At 33.5% G+C, this 20,626-nt stretch overlaps 1 protein-coding gene across 1 annotated transcript in view; it reads right to left on the reverse strand.

Annotated features, from left to right (window-relative positions):
- Arid2 (AT-rich interaction domain 2) overlaps positions 1-20,626 on the reverse strand; it is a 187,256-nt gene that overhangs the window by 17,884 nt on the left and 148,746 nt on the right. Inside the window, exons 15-16 of the mRNA XM_026400657.2 lie at positions 17,739-20,602; positions 9,019-9,167 (exon numbers count right to left, since the gene is read on the reverse strand). Of these exons, the coding sequence (XP_026256442.1) occupies positions 9,019-9,167; positions 17,739-20,602 (3,013 nt within the window). The remainder of the gene's footprint in view (positions 1-9,018; positions 9,168-17,738; positions 20,603-20,626) is intronic.

Below are 20,626 nucleotides of genomic sequence, written 5' to 3' on the forward strand. Positions count from 1 at the left end.
ACACCTGATCAGAGAAAATATACAGTTGGTAAATATACAAATGAAAAGACAGACAACATTGTATGTCATTAGAGAATCACAAGTTAAAACAACAGTGATACCAGTAAACACACTTATCAGAATGGCTAAAATCCTAGACACTGACACTACCACGTGTTAGTGGGGATGTGAGGCAATAGTGCTCATTCACTGCTGATGAGAATGCAAAATAGTATGGCCACTTTGGAAGACAGTTTGATAGTTTCTTACATTGTTAACCACAATTTTCACATATGATCCAGCAACTATAATCCTAGGTGTTTGCTCAAAGTAGTTGAAAAAAAACTGTTCACACAAAACACCCCCACTCCAATGTTTATACCACCTTAATTCATACTTGTAAGAAACCATTATATCATTCAATATGGAATAGATAAACCAAACTGTGGTACATGTATATGATGGAACATTATAAAATCATAAAACAATATAAAAATGAACTATGAGGGACACACACACACACACACACACACGAACTTTAGATGTATATTGTAAAGTGAAAGACACCAGTCTAAGAAGGCAATGTGATAGATTCAACTACATGACATCATGAAAAAGTTAAAAATTATAAAGACAGTAAGAAGTCCAGTAGTTACCTGGAGTAGGGTTTGGAGATAGGGAGAGGAGAAACAAATAGGTAGAGTGGATTTTAGGACAGTGAAAGTACTCCTTCTGTTACTAACAGTGGATACATGACATTATGAATTTGTTAAAACCCTTAGAACTATATGACACAAAGAGTGACTCTTAATGCAAAAGTCTTGTTAGTAATACTGTTACCAATATTAGTTCATCAAATGTAACAAACATGTACAATCCTAATACAAGTGCTTTAAAAAAATAAAGCCTATCAGTTAAAAAAGATGGACAAATATTATCGTTATTATAACTAGTAATAATAAACACTATAACTGGATAAGCAGGTAAAACAAGGTATAAATATTGAAAAATTATAGAATATAATGGAAATTAAGATCATTTATGATAGGAAAAAAGACAAGAACAACACTTAACTATACTATAAACAATAAAATTATAAATTCATGCTTAGAAACTGCTAAAAGCTTTACTGGAGAAAAATATTTTTCTTGAGTAAGGGAATGACTCAATATTGGAAAAATATTCACTATCAAAAAACAAACAAAAAGCTATTATACTGAAAGCAACAGCAACCAAAATCCTAACATGCCTTTCTTGAGGACCTCTAAAGACACTCTGAAATAATAAATATATGTACAGGTACCAAGTCTGACCTCTGTATCTCTCCAATTTCAAAACCTAGCACAGTGCCTGGTTCAAGGTAGACACTCAAACAAATTGTAAGAAACAGTCTGAAAAAGAAGATCATCAGGAGCAACATTAAAATATATTTAAAGTCATAGGGTAGTTAAGAACAGAGACCAATAAGAAAACAATTCAGAAAGAGACAAAGCACATATAGGAATTCAGTAGGACAAGTATAACAATTCAAATATCTGAGGAAAAGAGGAACTTGCCAGTAGGTTGGTCATTTGGAACACAATTAAGCTAGATTCATACCTTATTTTATACATCAAATTAAACTACAGATGCCTCAAGAGCTAAAACATTAAAGTGCTAAAAGGCACAAAAGTTCATTTTATGACCTAGCAGCCGAGAAGGTCTTTCAAACAGGACATAAAGTATTAAAAGATTTAGATTCTATGCAGAAAAATATGGCTAATGTCTCAAGACATTATAGTTGCATATAATGAAAAATTGATATTCCTTATTGCACAGAGAAGTTTGTAGAAAGGTAATAAAGAATGAGCAAATGAAATGATCAGTTAATTCAGAGGAGAAATAAATAATTATATAAAGATTTTTAACTCATTAATAACTGAAAAAATAAAAACTGAAACAGGTTAAGGAGAGAGATAAAGAGGTAGAACACAAAATATTTTTAGGACAATGAGACTATTCTGTATGCTACTGTAATAGTGGTGGATAGCACCTTTGTCAAAATCCACAAAATGTACAATATCAAGAGTGAACTTTAATGTAAATTATGGATTTGGGTATCAGTCATATGTCAGTCCATTACTACCAATTACAACAAATGTACCACTCTAATATATTGATAGTAGGGGAAGCTATTTATTTGGGAATTCTGTCCTTTCTGTTCAATTTTGCTTGAAAGTAAAACTGCTCTAAAAATAAAGCATGGTTTTAAAAAATTAAAATAACAAAATAATAATAAAATGTGAAGAGATCTTTTGTTGCTATCAGATTGGGGAAAATTTCCCTTATGTGTGTAGTAGACAGGTGGTAGAAAAAAGAAGTATGTTCATATTTTTCTGCCAGAACTGTAAATTAATTTAATATTTTTGGATAGTAACCTATCAATTCTATGAAAATAAAAGTATGTGTACTGCTGACCTAGAAATCCCAATTTGGTACTTTACTCACTGAAATACTTACAGAAAATGTCTTATAAGCACAAAATTGTTCATCATAGCTGTTTGTTTGTAATAGCAAATAGCTAAAAGCTTAAATATCCCCTGAATATGAGATACTGCTCTATAGATTATAGTGCAGGACCACTGCATTCTAAGGAAAGAATATGTCCTCATAATTTAAGAGCAATTCTGTCAAAGAAGGACAAGCAGATACTATCACAGATAACAGATACATATATGGTAAAATAATGAAAAGTCTTGGTATTCAATAAAAAAATATAGAGATTTATATGTTGACATAAAAGTATATATATTCTATATTAATGAATATCATATATATTAATGAAACAATTTCTAGGCCAGTGGATATTGTTTGTTTAGAATTTAAAATAAGAAGCATAATGTACAATACAGTTGTAAATGAAAAGGAAGGATTGAAAATATACATATAAACTTAACAACTATGATTATCTTTTAGAAATGCTCTGTTTGAAATTTTAATATTTTACAAGGTAGAAGTATTATTTTACAATTAGAAAATTACTTGTGATATGAAAATGTTATAGAATCATTTGTTAATAGTTTTCAGTCAGCATTTGATGAAACTAGTTTGAACTGTTACATTGGTGAGGGTTAGAACCAAAATATCCATTTGCACACACATTTTTCTAGGAATAAACTAGCTTTATAGTACAAAAAAAAAAAAATGGATAGCTACTGGAGCAAATTAAAGCAAGTTACAGACTCACTCTCATTTCCTTTAGATTACAGGAGAAAATCCTCCCAAATTGCAGATTTACATGTGAACTACAAAACCACATACATTCTTAAAAAAAAAAAAAAAAAAGGGACAGAAAGATTCTTTTATAATCTGACCATGGAGAAAAACTTCCTAACTATAACCCAGATCCAGAAGCAATAATAGAAAGGCTAACAAATGTTATTACAGAAAAATTAATTGAAAGAAATAAAAATTTTATCCGTGATCACAGGAAGAAAGGGAAAAAGAAGTGAGGAAGGGCAAAGTGAAAAAGACAAATGATAAACTGTGAAGTTATGCCACAGCAGACAAATGTTAATGAATCTAATAAACAGCTTCATAAAACAGAAAAGAAAAAAATGTGCCAACAAATCCTATAGAAAAATAAATAGAGATATGGACAACTGATAGAAAAAGAAATACAAAATTTTGAGACATCATCTCTCACCCATTAGATTGAGAAAAATCTAAATGTTTGAAAACACATTATACTTGCATGCCTATAGAGAAAATGGGCACTCTCTTATATATTGGTATTGAAGGAACATATGCAGAAAACAGCAGTACCCACCAAAATTACACATACACGTACTTTATGAATTATCATTTCTCTTCCTAAGATTTTCTCTCAAAGATATACTGGCAAAAATATAAAAAGACAAATCATTGCAAATAGCAATTCAATACAGCACTATTTTTAACAAGAAAAAAAAAACAAAAGAAATCAACTTAAATAATCAACAGGGAACAGGTTGACCAAGTAATTTATCTATGTGATTGAATAACTATGAAGGCATAAAGACGGAATGAGGAATATCTCTACATACTTCCTTGGAGGTCTCTCTGGAATATATTGTTAAATTAAAAACTAACAAACAGGATATGGAAGAGTGTGTATAGTATGTTATTCATTTCCTATTGCTATTATAACACATTAACTTGAATTTAATAGCTAAATATATTATTTCATAGTTCTAGAGGTTTAAAGTCCAAAACAGGTTTCACTAGGTTAAAACTAAGGTATCAGTAGGGCTGCACTCTCTCAGGAGGGTGTAAGTGAGAATTCTTTCCTAGCTTTTTTTTCAAGCTTTCAGGGCTTCATTCCTTGCATTCCTTGGCTCAAGGCCCCTTCCTCCAGTTTAAGTCAGAAACATAGCAGCTTCAAATCTCTCTCTGCTTTCATTATTACATTGTCTTCTATCTTTCTGACCTCCTGACTCTCTCTTATAAAGGTCTTTGTGATTATATTAAAGTAAGGCAGACAATCCCCCCGCCCTCCAAGATCCTTAACTCAATCACATGTGCAAAGTTCTTTGGCCATATAACATTTTCAGGTTATAGAATTACGACATGAACATCTTGGGTGGAGGAATCTATTATTAATCCTAGGTAGTTTAAGAAGCTACATTATACAAATAAATTTGCAATTTATTTATATTTTTAAAAGATAAAAAGGGCATTAGGGAAGAAATAAGATGGAAGAAATAGTGATAAATTTCAAAAAGTAATCCCATAAAATAAAAAATAAAATGAAATAAGTAGAGCTGAGGATGTAGCTCAGTGGGAGAGTTCTTGCCTGGCAGGCACAAGATCCTAGGTTCAATACACAGCACCAAAACAAAATAAAAACAAACAAAAAAATCCACAAGTGAACCATTAATATGTCCAGTTGATGATGTAACTATAGAATACCTCTATTCTAAGTGAATTAAAAATATAGTAACTTGTGACTATACAGTCCTTACTAGGAAATATTTTAAAGACAACAGTAGAAAACTCTCTCCAAAATTTTTCAATAATCATATTCTTACAAGTAGTATCAGGATTACTTTGACACTGATGTGTGATATAAGACGAAGCATATGCTATTAACATTAATGAGAAATGGTATTTTTGATAAGGAGAACAAAGATACAGATGTGAAAATAATGCTGTTAAATAAGGACCTTGCGATACTGAATTTAAATTCCAAATAGAAATATGAACACATGGGGCTGGGGTGGTGGCTCTGTGGTAGAGCGCTTGCCTAGCACGTGTGAGGCACTGGGTTCAATTCTCAGCACCGCATATAAATAAATATAATAAAGGTCCATTGACAACTGAAAAATATTTTTAAAAAAATGAACACATGATGCCTTTTACTTAGCAACATCTTTATGCCGTGAAAGAGTGATCTGTAGTCCATACACTGAAAAGACCTGGGGGGGGGGGGAGAACAAAAAAACCCCATCTACTATGATTTGGGTGTGTCCCCTGGAAAGCATGGGTTGGAAACTTAACCTCCAGAGACATATGTAAATGGTAGTTGGAGGTGAGACCTTCGGGAGGTGGTTGGGTCATGATTCATCCATTCATTGATTAGTAGATTATTACAGGAGTAGCTTTATTACAAAAATGAGATCTCTCTGGCTTGCTACTCTGTCTCATCATGTGATGCCCTGTGCTGCCTTGGGACTTCATAGAGTCCTCATGAGCAAGAAGGTTCTCACTGGATGTGGTCTCTACTTTGGATTTCTAAGCCTCCAGAAATCTAAGCAGTAAATTTCCTTACAAATTACCCAGTTTGTGGTCTTCAGTTATAGCAACAGAAAATGATTAAGATACCAACTTCAAAGTACTGTGTACCTCTGATGTCCAGACGAAACCATATTTTCCATTGAAAAGAACCAGGGTTTCTTGGAAAAATAATTGATTTCAGGTATGGGGTAGAAAATGTACAAGATTAAACTACAAGGAAAGGAAACTATCAAATACTTATATCAAAAGCACAGACAAAGAACTCAGAAACTAGCTTGATAGGATTTCACTGGCCAAAGATAACAAAATTTGGAGATTAAAAGGATACAACAACTACAGAGTACTGAAATACCTCAAATATGTTCCAAGTCCTAAGTTAATTCATAATGATACTACCAACAAAACAAAACCCAACCTCCCAGTCATCTCTGCACAGTATTAATGAATTACTTACTCATTACTATGAAAACTGGTTAAAGGGAAACAATCAAACATCTATTTAGTATTTTTTTTAGAAACTACTTTTCAGAGAAACCAAATAGTTGATAAGAGGGTGCCTTTTTGTGTTCTACAACTCTTTAATGAAGTAACGTTCTACGCAATGATTCTCAATGTCTGTTTACATCAGAGAAATATGGCATATTTCCTGAGGGAAGAACACAGTATCATTTCTAAAGTGGCTATCATAAAATCAAACCAGAATTTGATCAAGCAACTAAATTAAACTACTAATATACAGAATACACAGGGTCAAAGCAAGATGATAAACAATATTAGCAAAAAAGTCTGACTGTGATCTCCTTCAGGACAGATCACTTGGTTATCAAAAAAATTTTGAGCAAAGGAATGAAGAGAGATAGGGGAGTAATTTACAGATCACAACCTTATAATCAAAATCAATTTCTAAATAAACAAGAGACCACTAGAAAAATGTAATTATTAACTGGATATTTGAAGAATTCATAACTTGTTTTTCCACAGGCATGTGCTGCTGTTATATTAGTTAAAAAGTGACGTTCCTACTTTCAGAGATACATGCTTAGAGATTAAAAGAGCAAGTTACTGATATGTGACAATGTAAAATGATTCAGTGAAAAGAATACATATTATATATAAAGAAGGAGAATTATAAATACAAAAAGTGTAGTCTATCGTACAGGTTAAATGTATATGCAAAACTACTTTTAATTTCGCAAAAAGAGCACACAGCTATTTCAAATTTAAGTACCATAAAAATAACTTATTGGTGAAGTATATAAATTTTAGCTCTAAATCTGATGGAAACAAAGTTCTTTACTAATAAACATTTTTTGTATTATAAGGAAATTTGAATTTAACCACTCAAGGGACAATGGCAATGACATGGATTTTTCCACTTGGAGTGAAAATTAAAAGCTATCATTCTCTTCATGACTTTGTGCCCCTATATCCTAAACTCACAATTTCTGGGGCATATTTCCATATCTCTGAATTTGCACTTTCCATTTTAACTGCAGTTATTTTTGCTGGGCAAATTCCTACTCATCCTTTAAGATACAACTTAAATGAAATGTCTATAGTGAAACTTTCTCAACAATCCCAGTTATAACGATGTTGCCAACAGTGCTTTTGAAAACACTTATTTGTATTATGATTTATTTTTTGTGGGGGTCTATATTCTTAAAAGCTGGAAGTAATATTTGTATTTCTGGCTCCTAGTATATACATTTTCCCAGAGTGCTCAATAAGTATTTGCAGACTCAAACTTAACTTATTATCAATGTGGTACCTAAGAATTATGGCTTGAAAAAGTGAAAAGCTCTAAGAAGCCTTGTTGAACCTATCCTACTCAGAAAAGGTTCATTATTAAATTACATAACAGTAATCCTACCAGCCAGATAGGGAACTGTGCTGCACGCCATCTAAGTTCATTCAGTCTTCTACCAAAAAAAAAAAAAAAATTTTTTTTTTGGTGTACTCTAAGAACTTCATCTTACAGAATAACTCCTAACTTTTAAAATAGTCCACAAACAGTTTTAGCAAATTACAACACACTCTAAGAACAAAAACAAAATCAATAAAGAAAGAAAGGCTGGGGATGTAGCTCAGTGGTCAAAGACCTGGGTCTAATCCCCAGCACAGGGGAGAGGGAGGAGAACAGGGAAGAGGATGGTGGGGAGGTGGTGGAATGTGGAGGCAGGAAGGGAATAATTAATTTAAATGAATGAAATAATCAGATACCTTAAAGAACTTCTTTGATGAAAAGATTTTATACTATGATCAAGTACACATACATGTATCATATACATAAATAACTGGAAACAATACTTACCCTTACTAACATGATGAAATCAGTATTTTACTAATTTTTCATTGAAAAGAAAACAAACAAAAAAAAAACACTGTTCAAGATGCACTAAAATTATTTTATGACCCCACTAGTGAGTTATAAATTAAAGGCTGATAATCATTGTCTTGCAGAAATTTTACATACTATTAATATAATCTGTAGGCTAGCTACATGTATACTTTACAATACTAAACAAATCTACATATTGTTTTCAATATATTGCAATATAATATCTATAATAAAATATGAACAATTAATACGAATTTTAAAGAACATAGAAATAAAATCTTTCCTAAACAAATAAGAATATTCTGTCTATTAAGACAAGTGCCTTAGTCTTGGAGCTCTAAAAAGTGACTAAAGGCAAAGGCTCTTGGCTGAGTAATACTAGTATTAAAGGAATTAAGATTTTTTATTTTAACCAACATTCTTCTCAAGTTTTCCATCGAGTCTAAGAACACTTCATTTAAGAAGTTCAATTCTACTTGCTGTTCATGCTAGTTATTGTGAGATGGTATGGCTTTAAAAGTAATTTTCATGGGGTGAACATCTGAAACTCAAATTTAAGACAGTTTATTCCCTTTCTAACAGATTTTTACTTCTAAGCTCCTACTACACAGAAAATTTATAGCAGTCACTAAGTTCAAATTGCTTTAAAAAAAATCTTTTTCAGAGCCAAATATACAAATACTTAATTTTTTTTAAAAATTAAAAACTAATGAATGCCGAATCACATTCTCTAGCAATCTACTGTTAAGCAATGACATTCTTTCTACTATTTATATCAATTCTTGCGGTGTCATTGGATTCATATAACTTCGAACATAAAACGTTTTTGCTACAAGTTAGTGATTTCAGATGAAAAGTTTCATAAAACTATAGATGACAGAAATTTAAATATGAAAGCATTCTAAAACAAAGAACACTTTTGTATATCAAATAAAACTGCCATTTACTTTTTACAAGACTGCCACAGACACATGAAGTTCTGCCCAGGTTTTCTCATTGGATCTGCATGTTGACTGGATGCACTGAATGGAGAAGGCTGAGAACTGTTAGGCTGGCCCTGCACTTGTACAGCTGGTGAAGGTGGCATAGGAGTGTTCTGTGAAAAAGCACAAACAGAGTTTGTGACATGATACTGAAAAACAATAATATTTTATAGAACAGTCTTATAAGTTTGATTACAATATTTAGGCATTTCTAACAAAATTTACATTTTGTAATTTTAAGTTAATGATTATCTTTAAAAAGATGATATTTTTATAAAATTATTTAGGAAGTATGATTCCTCTTTTGGGGGGATGGGTACTGGGGATTGAACATAGGGTTACCATTGAGCTACATTCCCAGTCTTTTATATTTAGTTTTTATTTTGAGACAGGGTCTCACTAAGTTTCTGAGGCTGGCCTTGAGCCTATGATCACCCTGCCATAGCTTCTCAAATTACTGGGATTGCAGGTGTGCGCCACTGTGCCCAGCTGATTCTTGTATTTAACATGGAACCACAGAGGCAATATTACACATTATTGTTACCATTATCAAATACATATGGTAGTCCCTCTGTATCTGTGTGGGATTGGTTCCAGAATCCACAGATTAGTATTATCCATTGATGCTCAGTCCCTTATGTAAAAATGGCAAGTTAATTGCATATAACCTATGTACATCCTTGTCTATTTTAAGTCATTTCTAGATCACTTACAGTACTTAATACAATGTAAATGCTAAGTAAACAGTTGTTATGCTGTACTGTCCATGGAGTAATGACAAGGGAAAAAAGTCAGTACACGTTCAGTACAAATGCATTTCTTCTGATTATTTTTGATCTGAAGTTGATTAAATTCATGGACGTGGAACCGACACAGAGGGCAGACTACGTTACTTAAAATTCAGATTTTAGATAGGAGCAACTAATTAAAAATTTAAATGAGAAGTTCTATAAAAATAACCATGTGATCTACTTATGTCTGATCTTCACAACAACAGATTAACTGCAAATTCTTTTGAGTAATATTTTCTCTTAGGTTTCATAAGGAATAGCAAAGAAATAAAATACAGTAAAAAGCAAATAAATTTTCAGATGACAGTTAATAATGATATACCATATAAGCAGAATACCAAATACTAATTTGCAGTAAAATGTTTAACAATTTTAGTCTTTACAGTTGCTCAGTTAGAGCTTTTGATGGATATACTAGTCAAAGGAGTCTAATTATAATGTCTTTTGAACATAACATGTTTATTTTCTTCTGTATCTCATCTCTTTTCTGTGAAAAACATTAAGAAATTTAATGTAGACTAAAATAATTTTAAGCAATACATTTTCATCAAATACCTCAAAGGGAAAAAATACTATTGAATTTCATATAGAAATGGCACCACACCATTGTCAAGCATTACATTTTAAGCATTATTTTCAAGACAATATCTTAAAAAACTGGAAAAACACTGAATAAATTTGTAAGGTAATACTGAGATTAGGTGGACAAACACTAAGTTAAAACTGCTGGATACCTCAGATTAAAAATAATAATTAGAAAAAGACAAAACACAAACATATAGAGCTATAATATTATAACATACAAATGAAAGAAGAATAAAATGTTGAAAGAAAAAGTTCATGTCAAAAATGATAAGTCATAAGAATCTTTAGTAAGGTCTGGGGGTAAAATATACTTTGGGCATCAGACTAAAATTGTTACTATTAATAAGTTATCAACCTTAAAAGTTTTGTTAAAAGAGTCGATGAGAAAACATACATGCACAAAAAAAAATTTAATGATAGTACAGATATAATGGATAGAATAAGGAATTTCTATCTTGACATGTCAATACTCAAATTTGCAATCTGCCTTTAAATTAGTCATGAGACTTGGGCAACCGAATTACCCTCACTGATCCTCAGTTTTTTCATCCATTTATGCAAGTAATAAAATTTAATTTATAGGATGATAGGAAGACTAAAGAAACTACATGAAGAGCCTAGCTCTAGATTCTAAATGATAATTATTATTATTTTAATAAAGAAGTCCAGAAGGGAAACTATATTCTGAAGAATCGGGAGGGGAGGAAAGATGATGAGTTCATTATGAGGACAGTCTACTACCTGGTGTGGAGGTGCTTGCCTGTAATCCCAGCATGGAGGCTGAGACTGGAGGATTCCACATTCAAAGCCAGCCTTAGCAACTTAGCCAGGTCCAATTTAGTGAGACCATGTCTCAAAAATTTAAAAAAGTTTAAAAAGGGGCTGGGGATGTGGTTCAGTGGTGAAGTGCCTTTGGGTTTAATCCCCAGTACAACCACTCCCCTTACCCCCAACATACAAAGTCTACCAAGTAAATACTAGAAACACATCTGAAAGTCTCTGCAAATTCTTAAAGCCATAAAATTTCTGATGGTGGTGGTGGTGGTGGGGGGGGGGTCGGGTCAAAGAAAAAGGAAGAAAAAATAACCTTACTATCAGGTTATTTATCCAAACAAGGAAGCAAACAAATAGAATCTAGTCCATCTGTTTTCTTAGAAATGAAAACACTGCATTAAAAAATACAAAAATTTCTAATAATTGGGTATTTTATTTATTTTGTTTGATACTGGGAATTGAACACATGGGTGCTTTTACCAATGAGCTATGTCCCCAGCCCTTTTTTATATTTTATTTTGAGGTAGGTCTCACTAAATTTTGAGGTTCTCACTAAGTTTCTGAGACTGGTCTTGAACTTGCAATCCTCCTGCCTCAGTCTCCAGAGTTGCTGGGATTGCAGGTGTGCACCACTGCTCCTGACAATGATTGGGTAGGTCTCAAATATTACCAAGGGATAAAAAACAAGGATGCCTGAAGTAAATCTAATCTGTCAAGAATAAATAAAAGACATATTAATCAAATATAAAGTACAGGAAATTTAGGAGTATGCCAGAATTTTAATTAAAAATTAAATTTAACAAATTAATACATCTTAATTGATGAAAAAAGATCATATTCCCTTTAAATGAAACTTCTGGTTCCCTATACTATTACCATTTAAATTAGGTATTTTATTGACTATTTTGCTCTATATTTATACATTAGGTTAATTTTATAAGTGCTAACAACTTTCAACTTTTTGTTTATTTGTAATTTTGAAATACTTATTGGTGCCACAGAAAATACAGTAACTATTTTAAACTCAAATGGTACCAAGGGAATGTTCTAAACTGTTATTAAAAATGAGTGAAAAACATAGTAACTAAATGCAATGTACAGAAAATTTTAGTATTATAATCACACACTATTAAAAAATGTTTTTTAAAGATAAGTAGGCAATACTGAACATAAACTGAGTATCGGATAATATTAAGAAATTACTATTTTTGTTAGGTATAATTTGGCATTTTTATTTTATGAATCGTTGAAAGTCTGTGTATACTGATAGAACATATATTGATGTTAAATAATATTTGGGATTTGCTTTAACATACTGAAAAATAAATTATGGTGATTGGGAATAGAGGGAACCAGAATGGCAAAATGTTGATAATACCTGAAATCAGGTTACATACAGATCAGGGGTTATAGGCTGTACTTTTGCACTATATATATTTTTCAAAATACCAATTAAATAAGCCACATTTTAATTAGACTTCAATTTCTTCTGAAGTCTACAAGTTTATTTCCTCTGAACATTATGCTTTATTGTGAAATGTGAGAACATCAGCCATAACTATAACTCAAACATAAATGTAAAAGGTTTCAAAGCCATGATTTTTTTGCTCCCCTGGGGTTGGGGGTAAACCACCTCTTGCAGAAAATTTTACTCTGAAGGAGAGCTAGCTAGTTTTTCATACTGTACTTTTGGTAACCAAAGTAGAAAAGGTATAACTTCAGTGAGTGACCAGAAACGTAAAATTACATAATGGATGTGAAACAATCCTGTTGTTTCTTTTATAATTATAAAATTAACTAAAAATCTCAGTGAATGTAGCAGTTCTAATTTGGGGAAAAAAACCCTACTGCTTCTTTTTGTTGAAATAAATTATAATCTTGTTTTCCTTTTTTCAAGAGTAAATTCTGGCTAAAAATTCTAGGTAACACTGATACTTGGATTTGATACTTTTAAATCCTTTCTTTTTAATATTAAACTTTAAAAACTTTGAATAGGACTAAAATTTGAAGATTTCAATCCTTATCAGGAAAGCCTCAAAGTTATAATCTATTTACTTCAATATAAATTCATAGCAGTAATCAAATACTGTGTTCAACTCCAGGTATATATTTAAAAAGACAGAGTGGAGTTGGTTGAGGCAAACTGTTGATTAAACCAGATACCAGGACACCTAAAATCAAATAGAAGTAATGGATGAATCATATTCTCCATAAGCACTCTACCACAGAGCTTCATTCAGAGCTGCTGATAAAGTGTATAAGATACCTTCAAAAGCTTGTAAGAAACAGGAGTTAGATTTACTCTAAATGTGATGTAAAAGATTATGCTTAGCTTAAATGTACAGATTTTTACAAAGCAGAATTGAGACAGTAACTGAAACCACTGAAAAAAAGATTTTTGTGAGTGTGGGCAACTTACTTCAACTCTAAAAAATGAGAGCTTTGGACAATGTAACATCTAAGACTTTCTTGGCTCTAACTTTCCCTCATGTTTTTCTAATCTACAGGTTGAATATCCTTAATCTGAAAATTTCAAACTTGAAAAATGCTCCAAAATCTGAAACTTTTAAAAAATTCTACAACATGAAACTTTGTTTCATATACAAAATTACCTATTTGTATACAAGGAACATATGAAACAAATGAATTTCGTGTTTAGACTTGGGTCCAATCCCTAAATTATCTTACTATGTCTATACACATGTTCCAAAATCCGAAAAGGCTAAAAATCTGAAACACTTCTACTCCCTAGCATTTTGGATAAAGGATACTCAACCTCCATAAAGTTTTCCCTCTTATTAAGTATAAATCTATATAATCAATACATACCAAACCTATTTGGTAATAATACATAGGGATCCAAACAATAAGGTTATGTTTAGTAAAAATGCCTTTCATAGTTTTTACAATGGGCTATATTATTCAAATCTGAGCAATGGATTCATTTAAAAAATGATATTTTATAGTTCTTACTAAAATTATCTTCTATGGCTATGATTAAATACTGCTACCTTGAGACTACAGATCTGTTTTCTAATGGGTTGAATAAATTTCTCAAGCTCATTATCAGAAAAAGGAAAAGCTCGAAGATACCAATATTCAGTGTTACACAGCCACACATCAGGAATGATTCACATGTGAAGAATGGGAAACCAAGGCAAGGTATATATAAAATACCTTAAATGAGTACATCTGTAAGTAAATTTTTATACAGAAGAATCTGATAAGTTATTGGATCATGGAATTAACACATAAATTCAACATGTGTTTTGCATAATGCTGAAAAAAGTCTTTAGGTAAATATTTTGTCTCTTTCATTTTTTACTTATTTTGTTTTTAACTATGTCAGTGTAGTTTTTTGTCTCTAGCAGATATCAATTCATGAATAGAGGGTGAAGATAGGGCATCCAGAAATGGTATCTTATAAGTTGTATATAAACTTGCAAATATAACAGATATAAATAAACAGATGCAAATAATGAAATATGGCATGAAGTAGGTATAGTTTATTTTGTATTCATAAAAACTGTAAATACTATTTAAATACAAAGTCTATGGTTGTATCATTTACATATATTCTTCTTTTACTTGCTGTAACTTTTCTTTTTTTTTTAGGTAGGGGGGGTAGGTATTAGAGATTGAACGCAGGGGCACTCGACCACTAAACCACATCCCCAGCCTTATTTTGTTTTTTATTTAGAGACAGGGTCTCAATGAGTTGCTTAGCGCTTCACTTTTGCTGAGGCTGGCTTTGAACTCATGATCCTCCTGCCTCAGCCACCTGAGTCACAGGGATTATAATCATGTGCCACTGTGTCCAGCTGCTATAACTTTCTTTAAATTAAATTAATATAGCTGATTAACAGAGGCAATAAGGAACAAAATCAATAAAAAATGAATTAATAATGATATTGAGAAGGATTACCTATTAGCTTTTCTTAGAAGGCATACTTCAATCTTTCCAGCCCTGAGCAAGAATGCTCAAATCTGAAAGTTCATATTGGGCACTAAGTAACTCCTTAATATTCCTAGATCTCTTGAAATATTAGGAATAATACATTTGACTGAAAAAAAATCAGATCAATTTTAGACTCCTTTAAGCTACCAATTCAAATGGTGAACAAAATGGTATTAAACCAAGGTCTCATATGCAACTTAAAGAATATATGAAGAAATTTAAAGAATATGGGCAACAATGGAAATGGTTTTCTAATATCAGACTCTTAAGAAGGCCCAATAGCATACCTTGAATCTTACAGTACCATCTTGAACAGCTGATTTCCGCTACTCTGATCCATGTGGCTAGCCCATATAAATAGTTATCTTACATGTGAAGATAAAATATACCTGCACTGTCAATGAATACCATGTGGTAAGGACTATGCTAAGTTTTATACATAAGAATCCAGGTTTTGATTCTCATTTTCATAAACACCACATATGCCACATCTCTTGCAAAGTTTTAAACTCTGCATGCCAACCAAATATCAATTTTAGAAATAAAGAATGTTGCTGCTGGGTTTTTGTCTTCTTCACCTTCTCCTTCTCTTTTATTTTTGCTCTTTTTTTTTTTTTTTTTTTTGTGCTGAGGATTGAACCCAGGGCCTTATGTGTGCAAGGTAAGTGTTCTACCACTGAGCTCAGAGTGTAGCTATTTTAAATAAACTACACTTTTGGGGAAAATAGGTATAAGTTTAATATAAATTTCTCAGATTGGAAACAAAATGTATTCACTTTAATGGTCTAAATCACATGCATATCAGGTATGTGCCAATAGTTTTAGCATTAATGTCCTAAAATGATAATTTGGTTGTATGATCATCCTTCCACACAACAGTTCAAATAATCAAAGATAGAAAAAGGGCTTTCTAGAAATTTACAGAGGAAACTTTTAGAATAGTGGAAAAAATAAATGTTACTGGGTTAAGAGTATTAGTTTTGGTTTTAGGCCTGGCACTAATCTTGGGTGAGTTATTTAGAATCTTGCAACCTCATTTCTAAAATGGTGATAACAATTTTTACTTAATAGGATTATTGTGAGAATTAAATGAGAAAATACTTTAGTTCTAAGCCCCTAATATAGGTTCTAATCTTAGCTAGAATTGTTGCTCATTCTTTTTTATTGAGATATCATTATTGAATATAACCACACTAGAAGATCAGAGTCACAAAAAATAAGGATAAATGAAACAATTCCATAGTCAAGACTTGGTATATCATTACTATTTAGAATTCTAACATACTCTAAGAGGAAAGAAGAGTTAGGCATATAATCAAGATAAACTGAGAAATTAGTACATGTAAGAAAAATATAAAAATTCATCTTATTGAATGTCTACTATATATACAACATTGCACTATTTAAGCAAAAAGTTCAACTTGTGGAAGCTTGTTTGAGTAAAAATGATTTTCGCTCCATCATTCATATTGTATTGCCACATATGTAGCACTGACTAAAGAATGTACAACTTAATTACTTTAAAATAGATCTAGGCAATATGAACATATAAATTAAAATCCTATTATACCCCAAAGCAGCACAATCCAACTTTTATCTATTTACATGGAAAAATACGCATATCTGTGGAAGAACTGGTCTGAAGCAAGGGACTCTTCTTTTTATTCTTGCATTTTTCGTTTTGCTGTTACCCATACCTAGATTTGGTACTAATGCCAACAATGCTCATAGATCTGCTGACATCACTGTAAGCATAAAGAAAAAATCCAAGCCAAAGGAGTGCTAGCAGAGTTTTCAATAGTCACAGAAGGTTCTGGTTATGCACTACTAATTAGAAGAAACAATAAAAGAGAAGTGATCCAAAAAATAGGTGGTGGTAACTGTTAAGTAAATGCATAATTTCAGTAGAAATAGCATGTAGGATGGTCCTCAGAATCTTTACAGGCTGACTGGATCCTTAATTCAGTAGAATGGATCCTAGAAAATATTTTTATCTATTACTAGGATATGTAGAGATGGAGAGTAAGAAGGAATTAAAAAGGAAACTGCAGAGCAAAGGAGTAAGAATACCTGAAACAAAGTGAAATTATAAGCAATACTTCTTTAAGAATAAAGAGAACTAATTCAATACATAAACATTGCAAGAACATTCTTAGAGTCCTTATAGGATTCATCCTTTAAAAAAAAAAAAAAGACTGTTAACAGAGCCACAAAGAAACATAAATATCAAATCCCCATTCAGAGTTCTCTTAGGAAGTTTCCCTTACCATCTACATTAATCTAACATACATTTTTAAAATTCTTCAAAAGATGTTAAAAACTGTTTCTCTACCTTGGGCCTACAAAATTAAGAATTTCAGTCTAACAAAACTGAAAGATTCATATTACCATATATAAAAGTTAACAACTGCAAACTATTTATTATTATAAAACCAGAAGAAATAAGCATGACAGTTTAAGTAAGCTGACACAGTAACTTCTCAAGGTAAGACATGAAAAAAATAGTGAATTTCCCCCTAAACTCATATTTACAGATCAGAATTTTATAAGAGAAATATAACAGTAGAATGACTTACCTGTGGGACCACATTCTGTATATATGTTGGTGGCTGCTGCTGCTTTTGCTGAACAGCACTTTCTATTGCTACTTTAGCTACAGTGCTTGGATCTGCTCCTGCTGGAACAGCAACCATTGTTGCACTGCAGCCAGCATTGTTGGGGTCACTGATTGTAACAATTCTAACTCCTACTTTATTTGGAATTCCTGCGACTGTTTCCCTATCATTATCCTCCGCTGGCCTCTTTACAGTTTTGCATTCTGCTGTGCCATTTGTAGACCGAACATCTGATGATAGGACAGGAGAATGGGACACTCTTGATCCTGAGTGGGGAACTGCTATGATTTGATGCCCCTGTATGACAGAGGTTGTAGAATGTGGTGAGACAACTACACTTGGGCGTTGCTGAGGCACATCTGAATTCAAACTTGAAGCTAGAGGTCCATTAGGCAAATCAGTACCACTAAATTGCTGTATTGCCGCATTTGAAGCCTCCTGTATACTGCTCATAGATGGTGAACCACCCAAAGTTAATACAGGTCCATTAGAAATTCTTTCTAGCTGATCACCTTTGGCAGTATCTTGCTGAGTGGCATCTAAAGTTCCTTGTGGTTCCACTGGAGATATCTCACCATTTCCTACATGATTGGAAGTTTTGTGATTTGGAATGTTTTTGCTTAAATGAGAACCATCTCCTTTATCAAAATCACAGATTCCATTTACTAGGGTTTTTTTCAAATCACATTTGATATCCTGTATGTCCATTTGTTCCGAGTTCTGTTTTCCAGATGCTCCATTCTCACCTAATTCTAATGATGGTCCATTACTGATTAGTGAGCACTGATTGACCTCACTTTGAATTTTCCCTGAGTTTGAAGGAGGTAGACTTGAGTCACTGTACTTTCTCCCATTTAAAAGACTTCCCACCTGCATTTCGTTTTCTTTTGAATCCCCATTGCTGGTGTTTGTGGTTCCTCGTCGGCAGGATGGGTTTTCCATGACTTCAATTTTACGTTCATGAACATGTAAACCTGTTGCTTCTTTTGCTTCCTCCTCCTTTTGGCAAATTATTTTATCACCTTTGAATGGGGGAGTAGCAGTAGTACATGATGATTGTCCAGCTGGAGATGCTTGAGTGGCTGGAAGTGTTTGTACCTGAAGTCCAACTCCTGCCTGTGTTCCACTCATCGTAATTCCCGCTGGAGCAATGAGCTGAGTTGCATTTCCCTGACTCACAGTTGCAGTTGCAAAACTTGTATTTGGCACAACTGTTATGGTTACCTGGTTGCCAGAAGTTCCTTGGAAAATGGTTGCTGGGCTATTTGAGATCAGTGGTCCTGGCAATATTTGTAAGTTTGAGATGGGCACAGTTTGCACTCCCCCTGTGGGTGGCATTGCACTTTGGACCAACTGAACATTTTGCTGCCCAACCAACAGCTGCTGAGCTGGAGTTTGCCCCTGGACTCCAAAACCAGCTGCTTGGTTATTAGCCACCTGATAGACCACCTGAGGGCTAGGAGCTCTTGCATTATTAGGGGGAGGAATCTGTGGAGCTGGGAGGATAAGTTTACCGCCTGGAGTTGAAGGACCACGCTTTGGAAGTAGCAGCTGTTTTATCAGACTTGACTCACCAGAAGCAGGCTGACCAACTCCTGCATTTGTTTGCTGAGGCTGAACTTGCATCTGTACTTGTTGTGGCTGCTGAACTTGTACCTGTACCTGTTGTGGTGGGGGTGCTGGTGAATGCTGCTGCTGTTGCTGCCTTTTCACAGATAGCATTTGACTGACAGTAGGAGGTGGTCCCTGTGATTGAGGGGTGGAAGAAGATGGCATGGCAGTAGGAACTTGGTTATTGGTAGTTGGGACAGGTGATGGTGAAGAAGATGGAGTTATGCTTGGTTGTCCAGTTAGCTGAACTGTCTGACCAGCTGGAAGAGCTGCTGGATTAGCAAGAACAATTTGGTGAATGGCTGGTGCATAAGTTTGACCTTGTTGAGTTGGCTGGCTTACAATCACTACACTTTGTTGGGTTGGCTGCTGTGGTTGTTGAATAGGCTGCTGTACCACTGTTGATGAAACTTGCTGAGAAGGGAGAGGTTTTGGTGCAATGTTCTGAAATCCTACCCTTGAGGGTTGTGGACTTGGGACACCAGCAATGGTAACCATTTGTCCTGTAGCTACCTGAAAATTCTGTACTGAAGTTGCTGAGACAATGTTGGATGCAGAAGTTGTTACATACTGTGGGGGTGCTATGATAACAGTGTCTTGTGGCTGGCTACCAGCTGATGTCTGTTGAGATGAAGATTGCACAGGTTGGGGTGATGTGGTGATTAACTGTTGACCCTGTGAAACTGTAGAAGTACATGCTGGTATGTTCTGTACTCTGCCAAATATATGACTCTGTGGGACTGCTTGTTGAATTACCGTAACAGGAGTGCCTGAAGGTATTTGTCCTGGTACCACCGTGTGTAATGGAGACGGTTGTGGTATAACAGATGGGTGGTGAAGCAATGTCTGAGAATTCACAACTGTAACAGGTTGTGGCCCTGTACTATGATTCTGAACCACAGAACTCTGTGTAGGTCCTCCTCCAACAGCAATACTAACAGGAACTGCTGTCTGGGGTACAGAATTCTGGATTACAGTAGCCTTGACCACTTCACAAGAAATTGGAGTTTTATTTTGAATGACAGTCACTGGAGCATTTTGCTGCTGGTGGGTATGAAGTGAAGGATTTGGTGGAATTCTTGGAACAGTCTGTGCCACAGTATGAACACCTTGTACTGGAAAAGACATTTGTGTTGCAGTCAAATTTGAAGATTGGTTGGTAACAGGAGTCCTCTGAAAATGATTTCCTACAGTTTGTGATCCATGAGGGATTCCTGAAAATATAGGGAAAAAGTCAA

Source organism: Urocitellus parryii, chromosome 5 (assembly GCF_045843805.1).
Source record: "Urocitellus parryii isolate mUroPar1 chromosome 5, mUroPar1.hap1, whole genome shotgun sequence".
In the NCBI taxonomy this organism is placed as follows: domain Eukaryota; kingdom Metazoa; phylum Chordata; class Mammalia; order Rodentia; family Sciuridae; genus Urocitellus; species Urocitellus parryii.